Source organism: Orycteropus afer, unplaced genomic scaffold (assembly GCF_000298275.1).
Source record: "Orycteropus afer afer isolate SDZICR_OR568_19922 unplaced genomic scaffold, OryAfe1.0 scaffold00244, whole genome shotgun sequence".
Classification (NCBI taxonomy): domain Eukaryota; kingdom Metazoa; phylum Chordata; class Mammalia; order Tubulidentata; family Orycteropodidae; genus Orycteropus; species Orycteropus afer.
This window is the reverse complement of record NW_006921831.1, coordinates 2,172,882-2,186,841: the sequence shown is the minus strand read 5'-3', so window position 1 is coordinate 2,186,841 and position 13,960 is coordinate 2,172,882. Positions and strand designations below refer to the sequence as shown.

The following is a 13,960-nucleotide window of genomic DNA, read 5'->3' as shown; positions in this document are numbered from 1 at the left end:
GCCTGCCAGAGGCAGCTGGGTCCCTGGGGGGATGACCGTCCCTTCAAAGCCTCGGCCTCCTCGTCTGCACACTGGGTCCAGACACGGGGATGGGGCGCTGAGAGGCGCAGGGCCGGTGCTGACGGTGAGGGACTTTGCAGCACCCTGGGGGGGGCTTGTCAGGAAGCGGGAGGGCTGTGGGCAGGCCCGTTAAACTCTGCCTCCCGGAGTCCTCGTCTGTAAGTTGGAGGCTGGGAGCAGTCGCTACCCTCATCCTGAGCCCTGGGGTCTCCAGTGACGCCGTGGACTTGAGACGCCGTGTGGGGCTTGCAAGGACGGACGCCCGTCTGTGGGGAGAAAGGACTGCGTGGCATCCCTGAACAGCCCCTGCTTAGACTTCGGATCCCGGGAGGCCCATCGGCCCGCAGTTTGCAGCAAGTCAGGGTTTAGGCCCCCTCTGCAGATACGAGCGTTCACTCCTCAGTTTGCAGGATGTTTTAAATCAGGGCTATTTCAAACCAGCTTTCTTTCCAGAGCACGTGGCCACCCTTCTTGGCTGCACTGAGCTGGCATGGGGGAGGACAGGCCCTCCATGGCGTGTGGCCACGGGATGGGGTGGGGGGAGCAGGGAGGTGCCCTCATCCCCAGTCCCCAGGGAGGCACCTTGCGGTGGTGTCTTTGTGGGCTGAGTCATGAATCCAGGTTGGGAGGGGCAGCGCCTGCTTGGTTTCTCGGGGGGAACCTGCTGCTGAGTTGGCAGTGCCCCCCACAACTCTGGGCGGCCGCTCGTGGTTCTGGCATGCTCTGTGTCTCAGCTCTGCTTCTCAGTCTCTCTGTCTCTCAGCCTCTCTATCTCTCTCTATCTCCCAGTCTATCTCAGTCTCTCTCAATCTATCTCTGTCCCTGTCTTTCTCCCCCCGTCTCTGTCTCTGTCTTTCTCTGTCTCTCTCCCTCGGTGTCTGTCCCGTCTTTCTCTCTCTCTGTCTCCCACACACATGCATCTGTCCTCCAGGATGTGTCTGTCCTCCACGAAGGCGGGACCGGTGGACAGGAGTCAGGAGCGGCCAGGGTAGCTGGAAGCACACGGGCCCCAGACAGGCGCCTGGGCTCGGGTCTCCCCTCAGAGAAAGCGTCCACACCATGCCCACCCGTGCCCCACCTGTGCCCTGCATTGCAGAGGGCAGATGCAGCACAGACAGGGGGCAGGAGGTGGGTGGAAGGAGAGGCCTGGGCAAGGTGTGGACCACCCGGGTGGATCTCATCTGGCCTGCGGTCCACCTTGAAGGAGCCCGTCCCAGTGGAAGGTGACCCCCTCCCCGAGTCCCTCCAGTGGAAGGCCACAGGCCCGAGGAGAGGTGAGGGAGGAGAGGTAAGGTAATAACACATCTGCCACATCAGCGTTTTCACACGTGCAGCCTTTTCACATGTGCAGCCTTTTCAAGTGCTGCTGCCCTCTTCTGTTTCCTCTTTGGAGGAATATCTATTCAGGTTCCTCTTCGGGCTTTGGTTCTCAAAACCTCATTTCTCAGGTTCAAGCTGTGTCCTAAATCCCTGTTCTGGGCTGGGGCTGAGGACCTGCAGCAGGGAGGGAGGAGACACATGGAGGACACAGAACAAGGAGCACCTTGGGAGGGCCCAGGGCCACCATGACCGTCACCACCATCACCACCGGCATCATACCACCGCGATGCACAGCTGCCGTGTTGCGTGATGGTAGCTGGGCACCAGCCAGTTCTTCTGGTCTCTTGGCAAAGGGATCAGTTGTTCATGGAAGCAACTAGCCACATGTACTGGTTCCCTAGTGCCACTCTGACAGGAATATACCACAGTGGGATGGCTGAAAAAACAGGAGTTTATTCTCTTACAGTTTGGAGGCTTTAAGTCCAAGTTCAAGGTGCCAGGCTTTAGGGGCTGAGTGAAAGCCCCTTGACCCTGGGCTTCAGCTCTGCGCTCCTGGCCCAGTGAAGCTGGAGGCTTTTCTTTACTCAGGCAGCTACTGGCTGCTAAGGGTAACAAGCCCAAGGTCAACAAATAAAATGGCACAGTCCTGATGTTACCAAACCACATGGCAGGCCATTAATTCAAGTCCATTGTAAGTCCCAAGGTTGGCAGAGCATGGCAGGCTGCTGAACAGTGACATGGCTACATGCAGGGTTCAAGCATACATAAGCTAGAGACCATTCCCAAGGCTTCTCCTTATATACAGGCAGCAGACCACATTCCAAAGGCAGCTACTCAGCTGCTTGTGGTAGATCCCACCATGGGGTTGATTGCCAGTCTCATCATGGGGAATAACTACCACCAGCTGCCCAGCCACTCAACCAGGCCCAGCCAAGTTGACACACACTCACACGTTGCATTTTCTCTCTGGTTCCTGACTCTCCTTCATCTTTGGCTCCAGGCAAACAGAGATCAATTACTGTGCCTTGGATAGCTGCTTGCAGGTTTTTAAGACCCCAGACGCTCATAGAGTTGCCACTGGCTGATGTGTGGGAGGGGCTCATCAGGCCATTCTTCGTAGTTTGTCTGAGCCTCGAAGGTCCACTGAAACGTGTTCACCATCCTAGCAATACACCATCAGCATCCTAGCAACACACAAGCCTCTGCTATCATCACTACCTTCATCAAGAGCACCACCACCACCACCACCACCACTGGCACCATCACACTGCCACCACTCTCATCACCATCTTCACTTCTGTCACGTCCCTGTCAGAGGTAAGTATGGCCATCACGTCCCACCATGAGAGAAACAAATACTCTGTACCTGAGATGAAACAAAAGGTACAGGGTCACCTTGTCTGGTCGTACTCTCCCAAACAAAGGAGCCCTTGACCTTCCCAGTGTGTCACTGGCTCCTGGGAGAACAGTTGCCTCCCTGACCTCTCAGTGGGTGCCTGAAGATCCTGGGGCTGTGATAATCGTAGGCGAGAACAACTGCTTCTCCACCAGGAACAGACGGTGGGCCAGGCCCCGTGGTGTCTTGTGTTCGCTGCCCTTTGCGCATCTAGGGTGTTTCTTCGGCGAGGCAGCCCTTTGCAAGTAGAATTTCCTCCGTGTCCTCTACTTGTGTCCCTCGTCTCTTTCTGAGAGTACACAGCCTCAGGGTTGTGGACTCGCTCATCTGGCTCTTCCTTTCTCGGTCCTGAAGCTTCAAGTTAGAGGCGCATTCCCTGCCCGTAGGTATGTTGTTGTTTCTAGGTGCCACGGAGTTGGCGCCAACTTGTCCGCCCCGCGGACGATGCAGCGAAACCCTGCCGGCCCCGCACTGCCCCCAGGGTCTGTTCAGATCAGGGCACCGTGATTCATAAGGTGGGTTTTTGTTTTTTTTAAATACAATTTCCTTATTTCTTGTTGTTGATAATATGCAGAGTGGCACGTCCCTCAGTCCCCAGCTTCTTCACGTACAACCCAGTGGCATAGATGACACCGATCTAGAGGTCCAGCCACTCTCCCCTCCTTTTCTGAGTTGTCCCTTCCCATTCACATAAACTGACTGCCCCTGAGGTCCCCGTCTAACCTTGGAGTTGCTGTTGTCACGCTGACCCCATAGACACGGATCTTAAAAGAACATGACACTCAAGGCCCACCTCTTCACTAGTGAAGCGAAGCTACCATCTTGTATGAAGAAGACTCTGGGGGGGGTATTTTGGTTTAGAGCTTAGGTTCTCAGGGCAGGACTTTCAGGGCTTCATCCGCCTCCAGCGCTCTAGAAAGTCCAGAGTCCACGAGAGTTTGAAATTTTGTTCTGCATTTTCCTCCTTTTGACCAGGATTGTGCTATATAATCTTTACCAGTAACCAGGCACCATCCGGTTCTTCTGGTCTCATGGCAAAGGAAGCCATTGTTCATGGAGGCCGTTAGTCACACATCCCATAGCCTCCTCCTGACTCCTTCTGCTGTTGCTCCAGGTGAATAGAGACCAGTTGCTGTGCTTTGGAGGCTGCTTGTAAGTTTTTAAGACATCGGGCCTGGCAATAAACCCATGTACAGGGCTGTGAATTATTTAATATGGCTCTTCTAGACATTTGTTAGCAGCTCTGGTGGTATAATGGCTAAGCCATTTGTCTACTAACCAAAAGGTCAGTGGTTCAAACCCACCAGCTGCTCTGGGGAAGAAATATGAAGCAGTCTGCTTCTGTAAATATTTACAGCTTTAGAAACCCAATGGGGTCACTACGAGTCAGAATCAACTTGATGGTAGTGACTATGGTTTTATTTTTGAAGCCAGTCATATGGAGGCCTGGTGGTTCAGTGGCTAAGCACTTGGCTGTTCACTGCAAGGTCAGCAGTTTGAACCCACTAGCCACTCTCTGGGAAAAACATGTGGCAGTCTGCTTTCACAAAGAATTTACAGCCTTGAAAACCCAGTGGGGCAGTTCTACTCTGTCCATAGGGTCATTGGAAGTAGGAATCAATTTGACAGCAGTGAGTTTGGTTGTTTGGTTTAGCCCTGCATGGTTCTATAATTTCACAATGTGATAATTGGGTGGGACTATGCAAATTAGGTGCTTGTAGCCCACCAAGGGGATTAGACAGCTTGCTAACAATGCAAATAAGGTGTGTGGAACCATTGCAGGAATGGAGTCATGCAAATAAGGTGCATAGAATTCTAATAAGGGGATTGGTCAGTTTTGCCATCCCACTGAACTTAACATGAACCGTCCCAGAGCTGGAAGGGGACCTCACTACCATCAAGAAGAACCAGAAGTTGAGCACATCTTTTGGACCCAGGGTCCCTGTGCTGAGAACCTCCTAGATTCAGGAGACAGGAGCTGTAACATCAGAGATGGCAGACGGTGACAAGAAGTGGCAGCAGCAGAACCAAGAGATGGCATGAGATGGTGCAGCGGGCTCCCCAGCCTACAGAGTGGGGCAGCTGCCGTGGGCGTGCTGATCACAGAGCAAGGCAACTGAGCACCTTCGGGCCACGGCTTGCTGGCAGAGTAGACTTATTGGCAGAGCTAAAGAGCTTGTCATAGTTGCCAAAGCAGGGTAGGGGCTGAGGGACCAAGGGGGAGAGGGAGAGGGAGTGAGAGAGAGAGAGAGAGAGAAAGAGAGAGAGAGAGAGAGGAGAGAGGGCTGCCTGTGGGCACAGCTGAGGAGCTGTTCTGGCTGGAGAACTGTATCCTGATCCTCAATCGTAGCCTGTTACTTCCCTAATAAACCCCATACCCGTGAGTATGTGGCCATTGCGACAAATTACTGGGCCCAGCAGAGAAGTAGAGGGTGCCGTGGGAGGGAAGGCTGCCGTCAGAACTGGCACAAAGGTTGGAGAGTGGAGGCAGGTCTGACCTCCGCCTCATAGGAATCAGCCTGGGGCTGTTGACCTTGGCTCTCTGTACTCTCCTGACGTTACACGTGGTGTTGGTTCTCTCCACCCTCCTGAAGTTAGACGAGGAGGTCATGCCATTTTTACACCCACAGGGAAGGTGAGAATTCTGCCCCCAAGCCACCACTGCTACCAGCCTGTTCTTAAGCGCTGCTCAATGTGGCCACCCCTTGGCCTGGACCACACACGGCCCATCACCTCTCGGTCTTGGAGGCTCCAGAAAGCTGCATCCTTAGGTGGGTCAGGACCTCCCCTCAGGTCCCTCCCATAGTTACCCACTTTGTGGCACTTTCCTGCTCCCAGACCTAGCCCTATACTGATCCCTGAGCCCCCTAATGGCAGGGATGGCATCTGAATGGGCTTGCCATCCCAGGTGAGGCACACAGCAGGCCCTGCATGCTGTGGGGTAGTTAATAGGCCCGACCCTGCTCCCTCCCAGTCCCAGGGGCCTGACTAGGGCCCTGGACCTTTGATGTGAGGCTGATCGGTTAGGCTGCCTCTTTAATCCCCTTGCTCCATTTTCTGTCATGGCCAATGTCAGGGGCCACCTCCGGTCTGTCAGCGTGTCATTCTGCGACACTGGAAGCCACCCCACTGGTATTTCCAACACTGGCAGAGTTCCCCGTGTGGACAGGTTTCAGCAGAGCTTCCAGATAAAGACAGACTGGGAAGACAGGCCCGACCGTCTCCTTCCACAAAGCCAGCGAGAGCCCCGTGGAGCAGACACTGGCTGACTTTGGACTCATCATCAGGGGGCTCAGTCATGGAGGACACCGTGTTCCGTGAAGTGTTGGGCCAGTGAGGGCGACAGAGAGCCTCAGCGAGACGGGGAGGCAGAGCACCCCCAGTGATGGACCAGAACGCGCTGACGTTCGCCAGGATGAAGCAGGGCCGGACAGTGTTCTGTTGTGTCCTGCACAGGGTCACCGTGACTCGGAGCTGACTCGGTGGCAACTAACACCACAACCTCAGTGTCAGGGGAACAAGGAGGAAAGGCGTCCGTCCGTCAGCTGAGCTCACACTGACACAGCAGCCCTCCTGGGGGCTACCTGGGGGTGGGCTTCCCGGCACCCGCTTGGCAACTCGGGTCCAACAGGCCTGGCTGGGCTCAGGAGTCTGGCATTCACAGGCATCCCAGGGACCTAAAGAAAGTGGTCGGTGGACAGTGGTGACACCGAGGAGTAATCTCACTGCCCACCCCCAATCCACCCAGTGAAAGAACAATCTAAATACAAGTGTACCCATGTGATTTGTGTTGGACTGCAAACCAGAAAGCTGGCGGTTCAAACCCACCAGCTACTCTTTAGAAGGAAGACTGAGCAATCTACTTCAATAAGGATACAGCCTCAGAAACCCAAGGAGAGGTCACTATGAGTTGATCCAACTCGAGGGCAGTGAGGTTTTTTTTTTTTTTTTTAAGAGAGACAGGATGGCTCCCAGTGTGTGATCCACAGGGCTCGTTCGTCTTTCCAGAGACATGATGGTGTCCTCAAGCCTGCATCTGAAAGTGACCTTGTTTGGAAATTGGGTCTTTGAAGATGTTAGGTTAGCCAGAGGTCACACTGCAGCAGGGGATCCCTTATCCAATATGACTGACTGGTGTTCTTGTAAAAAGAAGACTAGAGACAGAGAGACGGCCGTGTGACAATGGCTGTCAGAGATTGGAGTGGTGCGGCCACAGGCCCAGGAATGCCTAGGGCCACCTGCAGCTGAGACGGACAAGGAAAGATCCTCCCCCACAGACTCCGGAGGGAGCACGGCCCCGCCCACACCCCAAGTGGGACTTCCGGCCCCAGAACTGAGAGAGAACAAGTGTCTGAAGAAGCCGAGCTTCTGCTGGCACCCCCTGTGGTGCCCACCTGTGCCCCAAGCCCATCACAAAGGGCATTGACACTGTGCTTCCTGCCAGGACTGGCCTTCAGTGCACAGAGGAGAGCCGGGTGGTGGCACCTTCCAGCTCCCTTGGGTGACATGCAGCAGCTGGGGCAGACAAGTGGTGGGACTCCTGTGAGGTGAGGGCCTGGGGAGGTGGGAGGGACACGCCTCCTAGGACAGTGTCCTGAGTGTCTGCCTGGCTGGGGGCTGCCACCCTGGGGGGGGCGGGGAGGACACGCCTCCTAGGACAGTATCCTGAGTGTCTGCCTGGCTGGGGGCTGCCACCATGGTCCTCAGAGCAGCAGTGCCTTTCCTAGTTTGGGGATCAGGACTGGAGGCCCAGGCAATTCAGTGACACGCCCGAAGTCTGCATGCTGAGCAAGTAATCCAAGACCTGCACTTTGTGAAGAACACATCAGTCTTGGAGGAAGACTCATTAACAACCTGCAATATGCAGGTGACACAACTTTGCTTGCTGAAAGTCAAGAAGACTTTGAAGCACTTACTGATGAGCTGTCAGTATGGATTCCACCTCAACATAAAGAAAACAGAAACCCTCACAACTGGACCAGTAAGCACCGTTATGATAAATGGAGAAAAGATTGAAGTTGTCAAGGATTTCATTTGACTTGGATTCACAATCAACACCCATGGACGCAGCAGTCAAGAAGTCAAACCATGTATTGCACTGGGCAATTCTGCTGCAACAGACCTGTTCAAAGTGTTGAAGAGCAAGGATGTCACTTTGAAGACAAAGGTGTGCCTGGCCCAAGCTATGGTATATTCAGTCACCTCGTATACACGTGAGCTGGACAATGAATAAGGAAGACCCAAGAAGAATGAACGTCTTTGAATGGTGGTGTGGGCAAAGAATATCAAATATAAGGATATTGAAACACGCCCTTCAGGTCTATTGAATGTCCCACGGACTGCCAGAAGAAGGGACACGTTTGTCTTGGAAGAAGTGTAACCAGAAGGCTGCTCAGAAGTGAGGACGGTGAGATTCCTTCTCACGAACTTTGGACACGTTATCCAGAGGGACAAGTCCTGGAGAAGGACAAGGTGCTTGGAAAACTAGAGGGTCAGCTAAAAGGAGGAAGACCCTCAATGAGACAGACGGACATGGGGGCTGCCACAACGGCTGAAACGTGGCAATGACTGTGGGGATGGCCCAGGACCCAGCAGAGTGCTGCTCTGCTGTCCATGGGGTTGCTATGGGTTGGAACTGACTCACCATTGCCTAACAACAACAACTGTGGGACTTGTGTTATGAGAATGCTAGGTGACTGAGGCCGCTTGTTACTGGCCAACCCACCTTGGAGATGGGAAGAGGCAGGGGCTGGAAGGGGCTCCCCAGCCCCCGATCACCCCCACCAGGCGCCCACCCACTGCCCTCTGCCGCCTGAGTCTGCTGGCACACCTGTGTTTGGTTCTCCAGGGTTTGTGGGTTTTCCACCTTGACTGTAAGCGCCTCGGGCTGGCTGGTGCTTCGTGTTTCTTGCTAACTTCCTTTGAACACATCATGCATGAGTGCAAAGGTTCTCCCTGGGCACCTGTGCAGCTGGGTTGCACGGGGAAGCCCTTGACATGCATTTGTGTGCACAGCTAGGCTGCCATCTTGGAGTGCCTGCAAAGGGCTAGTGAGTGTGTCAGGGGCTGGGCAGATGAGGAGTCTGGGCTCCACCTGGGCCACAGGTCAGCTGGAGCTTGGACCAAGCCTGATTTCTCTCAGGTGGACCTGTTGTGGGGTCTTCACCCCCACCCAGAGGCCCCCTTGTGGCCAGCTCCCTTCAGCCAGGGCCAGTCTTCAGATCTGAGGGCTGGACAGCCCTGACCCATGGCCCCTGAGGAGGCAGGAGCTGGGACAGAGTTGGGGAGAGGCAGTGGACACCATGGGACGAGGGTGGACTACAGGCCAGCCAAGAGCTGCCGTCCTGGAAATGCTGGCTCTGGCTTAGCCAGCCAGCTGAGGCATGGAATCTGCCAGCTGGACACACAGGCCCAGAACTGACCCAGAATGCATCCCGGGTTGGCCTGGTGTGGCCACCACACAGGTTCCAGGCTGCTGTACCCAGGCTTCCTCAACGTTGGATGGACCCACGTGGGGAACGTGTGGGTGAGGGGAGGCCCAGCCCCCTTTTCCTCTCTCTAATGAGCCCTGCTCCTCTTAGACACGTACCAGCCCCCCAGTAGATCTCCCGTACCTCCAAAGTCACCATCTTCTCCTCCCTCCAGAGCCACGCCCTCCCAATTCCCATGGGTTCTGAGAAACATGTGTCCATATCTACACCTCGGCAAACAACAGACAGGTGCACATGGTTAGCGGTACCCCAGGAAGGCAGACGCTCTCTGGGACAATCAGGCGTTCTAGATCAGAAGGGCAGCGTTTGTGCAGGGACGGAGCTCGGAGGTCGGAAGGCAGCAAGGGTCAGGAGAAGAGGAGGAACGGAAACGGAACACAGGGCGGAAGTGGGAGGAGTGACGTCACACTGAGGGGACTGCAGTCAATGACATGGAACAAAGTGTGTGAGGGCTGTTGATGGGAGAATGGACTTGCTCTGTAAACCTTTACCCAAATCACAATGAAAAGTTTATTAAAAAATTAATCTCAGCAAAGGAGCCCTGGTGGTGCAGTGGTTAAGTGCTCAGCTGCAAACCGAGAGGCCAGCAGTTCAAACCTACCAGCCACTGCAAGGGAGAAAGATGAGGCACTCCGCTCCCATAAGGACTGACAGCCTTGGAAATCCTGTGGGGCAGCTCCACTCTGTCCTGTGGGGTGGCCATGGGTCGGAATCCCCTCTACGGCATCCCAAAACAACAAATATCAGCGGCCAGTAGCTTCCACGAAAGGCCGTGAAAACTGAGAAGGCACCAGCCCTCCCTGGCTACCTGGCCCCCTGCAGATGCACCTGACACCTGGGAGCCTTCTAAGAGCTCACAGAATAACCAGGACTTAAAATATCGGTGGCTCCTAGTGGAACAGTGCGAGGTGCTGGACTGCTGACCAAGAAGCTGGTGGTTCAAACCCACCCAGAGGCCCCATGGAAGGAAGGCCTGCAGATGTGCTTCTGAAGGTGACAGGCTTGCAACCCTGTGGGGCAGTTTCCCTCTGCACCCGGGGGGTCAGCATGAGTGGAAATCGGCGACAACACACACCAGGAAACCATGAGTTGTTGTCGTCACGTCGATTCTGACTCACAGTGACCACGTGTGACAGTAGAACGGCCCCATGGGGATTCCCAGGTGGAAATCTCTACAGGGGCACCTCACCAGCTCTGTTCTCCCGCGGAGGGGTTTGAACCACCGACCTTTGGCTGGCAGCCAAGCACCTCACCATTGTGCCGCCAGTTGTCCTGAAATGGTAAGTAGAAAATGCAAACCCAACAGTAGTGATGGCCAGTTGGGTGTGAGATTATAACAAAGACACATACAGCATCCTACTGTGTGCTGGGCACCCACGGGATCCACTCCCAAACCCTGTGGGTGGCTGGAGTTTTTAATATCTCCACCTCCATTTCACAGACGGGGAAACTGAAGCAGAGAGGCATGAAGGAGCCTGGCCGAGGACACGAAGCTGGGAGGTGCTGGGGCTGGGATCCGCGTGAACACCACCGTCATCACACGGTGCTCCACCACCAGACTCCATTCACTCAACTAGCTCACTAGTTCACACCCCCAAATAGTAACAGGACGCCTGGTTGGTACAAATGGGATACTGTGTTTGGCTGCCAGCTGAAGGGTTGGAGGTTCGAGTCCACCCAGACACACTTCAGAAGGAAGACTTAAAAATCCACCATTGAAAACTGATGTGAAAGCAACTAGTCCAAGCAACTGGTACCCCACACGATCCTTAGCTGATACGACTATGAGACCAGAAGAACTAGATGGTGCCCAACTACCACTGTCAACCACTCACAGGGGGGAGTCTATGTAGGACATCCTGGATAGAGTAGGAGAACAATGTGGAACAAAATTCAAAATCATAAAAAAAAAAAAAAGACCAGGTTTGCTGGTCTGATAGAGCCTGGTGGAACCACTGAGACTACGGCCCCTAGCTGCCCTGCAGGTCTGGAATTGAACCCACTCCTATGGCTTCCAGCCAAACAAAAGACAGGCACATGAGCTGAACATTTACATTACGTAGATACACTCCTTGGAGAGATCAATCCTGGGAGAATAGAAGGGCTGTGTGTGCACAGGGAGACCGCTCAGGGGACAGGAGTGCATGGGATGAAAGCACACAGGGAAGAAGTAACTATGGGGAGGAAGTGGGAGGGGAGCTGTTGCATTGTGGGAAATTGCAGTCACTGTCATGAGACAAAGTGTATGTGAGCTGCTGCAGGGAAAGTGCATTTGCGCTGTAAACCTTCACCCAAATCACACTAAAATTAAACAAAACAAAACAAAAAACCGGTGTCGCTGGTGCTGATCTCCTCCGTCTGTACCACGCCCAGACTCTGCCCTCCTTCCTACTCCTGCCACCCTGCCTCAGAGCCCTGCGCTGGGAGCAGTCCCTGGCATTGCAGCAGTAGCCAGCTCCTTGGAGAGCCAGGGTGAGGCGCCCTTCCTCCAGGAAGCCCGCCGAGCTCTCTAGGCAGGCCTGTGCCTCCCCATCAAGGCATCTATCCTGGTCCTCATCTGCCTGTCTCCCTTTAGACTCTGGCTCCTCCAGGCGGGCTTTCCCATCCCCAGGCTGCTTCAATCAGCACACTTGCTCAGTTTCCCTGGGAGGCAGGCAGGTCAGGGCTGGTGGCACCAGGCCCCCAGCAGGGCAGTGAACTCGAGGCTGGGGAACCTGCAGGGAATCTAAGATGAGGTGGGGGCGCTGTGGCTTGGAGGGGCTCCTTGCTAAGCCCTTCTATGGATGGGCTCAGCACGAGGAGGGCTTGGGAGGCTTGTCGCTCTTGCCCAGGGGTGGGCTGCCTACAAGGCCCCTGAGGCATTGGGCCCAACAGCAGGTGGCACTTCCAGCAGGGCCCCCCGGGGTAGGGTGGGATGGGGGCGGTGGGGTCCTTGGTCCCTCATGTGAAGCTGAGGGTGTCTGGCTCTGGGGTTGGCAAAGCTCTCCCTACCCCACCCACCCCCATTCCACCTTCAGATGCTGCTACGCCCCACGGCACTTCTGGGGCCTCCCCCTCAATTCTGAAACAGCGTCCCCGGGGGGGTCTGGCCCCAGCAGTGCCATGTTAATTAGGGGCCAGGCAGGACAGGGACACGGCTTAGATGAGGGACAGGGTCTAAGTCTGCAGGAGAGTTCGATGCTTGAGCAGCTGTCCACAGTGTCCTCCATCCTATCTGCTTGGGACCTGCCAGCAGCAGAAGGTGCGGGGACCAGTGGTGTCCCCGTGGCTCAAGTCTGGGCTCACTGGCCGTGCCTTGTTCAGCCTGCTTGCGAGGTGGGCAGCTCAGATTCACAGGCGGGAGCTGCCACTCATGGCCCAGCCCCAGGCTTCTCTTCTCCAATCACTGACCCTTCTGGAGACTGGTCACCACTGACCAGAAACTAACCAGCAGTGCTATTTGACATAATCCAAGCCTTTCCTCAGCCAATGGACCTAGAGACACAGTGGTAAAGCACTCGGCTGTTTACTGAAAGGTGAGCGATTCTAGCTCCCCAGCGGCTCCCAGGAGAGAGGTGAAGCAGTCCGCTTTGCTGAAGACTGAGCCTTGGAGACCCTGTGGGGGCAGTTCCACTCTGTCCTCTAGGGGCGCTGTGGGTCGGAATGGACTCCACGGCAGTGGGTGTGGTTTGGGCTTTGCTTCTGTGAAGATTGACAGCCTAGGAGACTCTGTGGGCAGTTCCACTCTGTCCTCTAGGGGCGCTGTGGTTTGGCTTGGGCTTTCCTCAGCCAAGCCCCCACTTCAGGCTTTGCTGGCACTGGCCGGTTCCAGCCTCACAACCTGATGCAGATTCTATCCGGGCTGTTCTCCCACCTTCCAGATAAGAAGTCCAAGGTTCCAAGAGGCTGCATGCCTTGCATAAGGCCACACTCCCCATCTCAGGCTTAGCTGTCACCTAGTCCCAGCATGCTACCCTCCACCTCTCAGAGTTCTTAGGAGACAAATAGTCGGCAGACTGCCTGGCAGAGGCAGCAGCTGCTTGGCCGGGATGCCTCTGAGGACACCTTGTGAGCATGGCGCCTGCTGGTCTGGGAGCCGGGGTCTCTGGCAAGACCCTCCACTAGTATTTGGGACGGTGTGACAAGCACAAGCAAGGTGGTCAGAGGACCAGCCTGAGGAGCCTCGGGCCCTTGGCCTCCAGCCTGGTGGCTTCCATTCTGTGCATGCAAACCAGCCCCAGGAGGCGGGGGGCGAGGAGTGGGTGCCCCTGAGTCCATCCTCCTGGCCTCTGGCTGCCGTGGGTCAGGACACTGAACCCCTGAGTCCCTGGTGAGTACGACCCTGCCGCCCCGCTGTGCTGTTAACTGTCTGGCTGTCAGATGTTCCCGCTCCCATTCTGTGGAAGAAGCAGGATCTTGGGGAGTGGAGATGCTTGCCCCAGCGTCTAGGGAGGAGGGGCTGGATGTGCACTTCATCTTCCCACAGCACCCCTGCGGCTCTCTCACATTGACCAGCCAGCCATGCTGCCCTCATGCACCCTCCACAGCCAGGGTGGGCCGACCTGCCTTTCCCAGAAGCCTTCAGTCCAAAGTGGTGATGCTGCTGCCCCCCCCCCATGATACTAGGACCTCAGGTGAGGGTCAGCCACCCCCCATGATGCCAGGACCCCAGACTACAGGGGTGAGGGTCAGCCCCCATCCCCACAATGTCAGG

General features: G+C 55.5%; 1 protein-coding gene across 1 annotated transcript in view; it reads right to left on the bottom strand.

Moving 5' to 3' along the window:
* OSBPL5 (oxysterol binding protein like 5) overlaps nucleotides 1-5,172 on the bottom strand; it is a 75,114-nt gene extending 69,942 nt beyond the window's left edge. Inside the window, exons 1-3 of the mRNA XM_007949331.1 lie at nucleotides 5,155-5,172; nucleotides 4,901-4,981; nucleotides 2,599-2,688 (exon numbers count right to left, since the gene is read on the bottom strand). Coding sequence (XP_007947522.1) covers nucleotides 2,599-2,688; nucleotides 4,901-4,981; nucleotides 5,155-5,172 — 189 coding nt within the window. The remainder of the gene's footprint in view (nucleotides 1-2,598; nucleotides 2,689-4,900; nucleotides 4,982-5,154) is intronic.
* Between the last annotated feature and the right edge of the window lie 8,788 nt (nucleotides 5,173-13,960).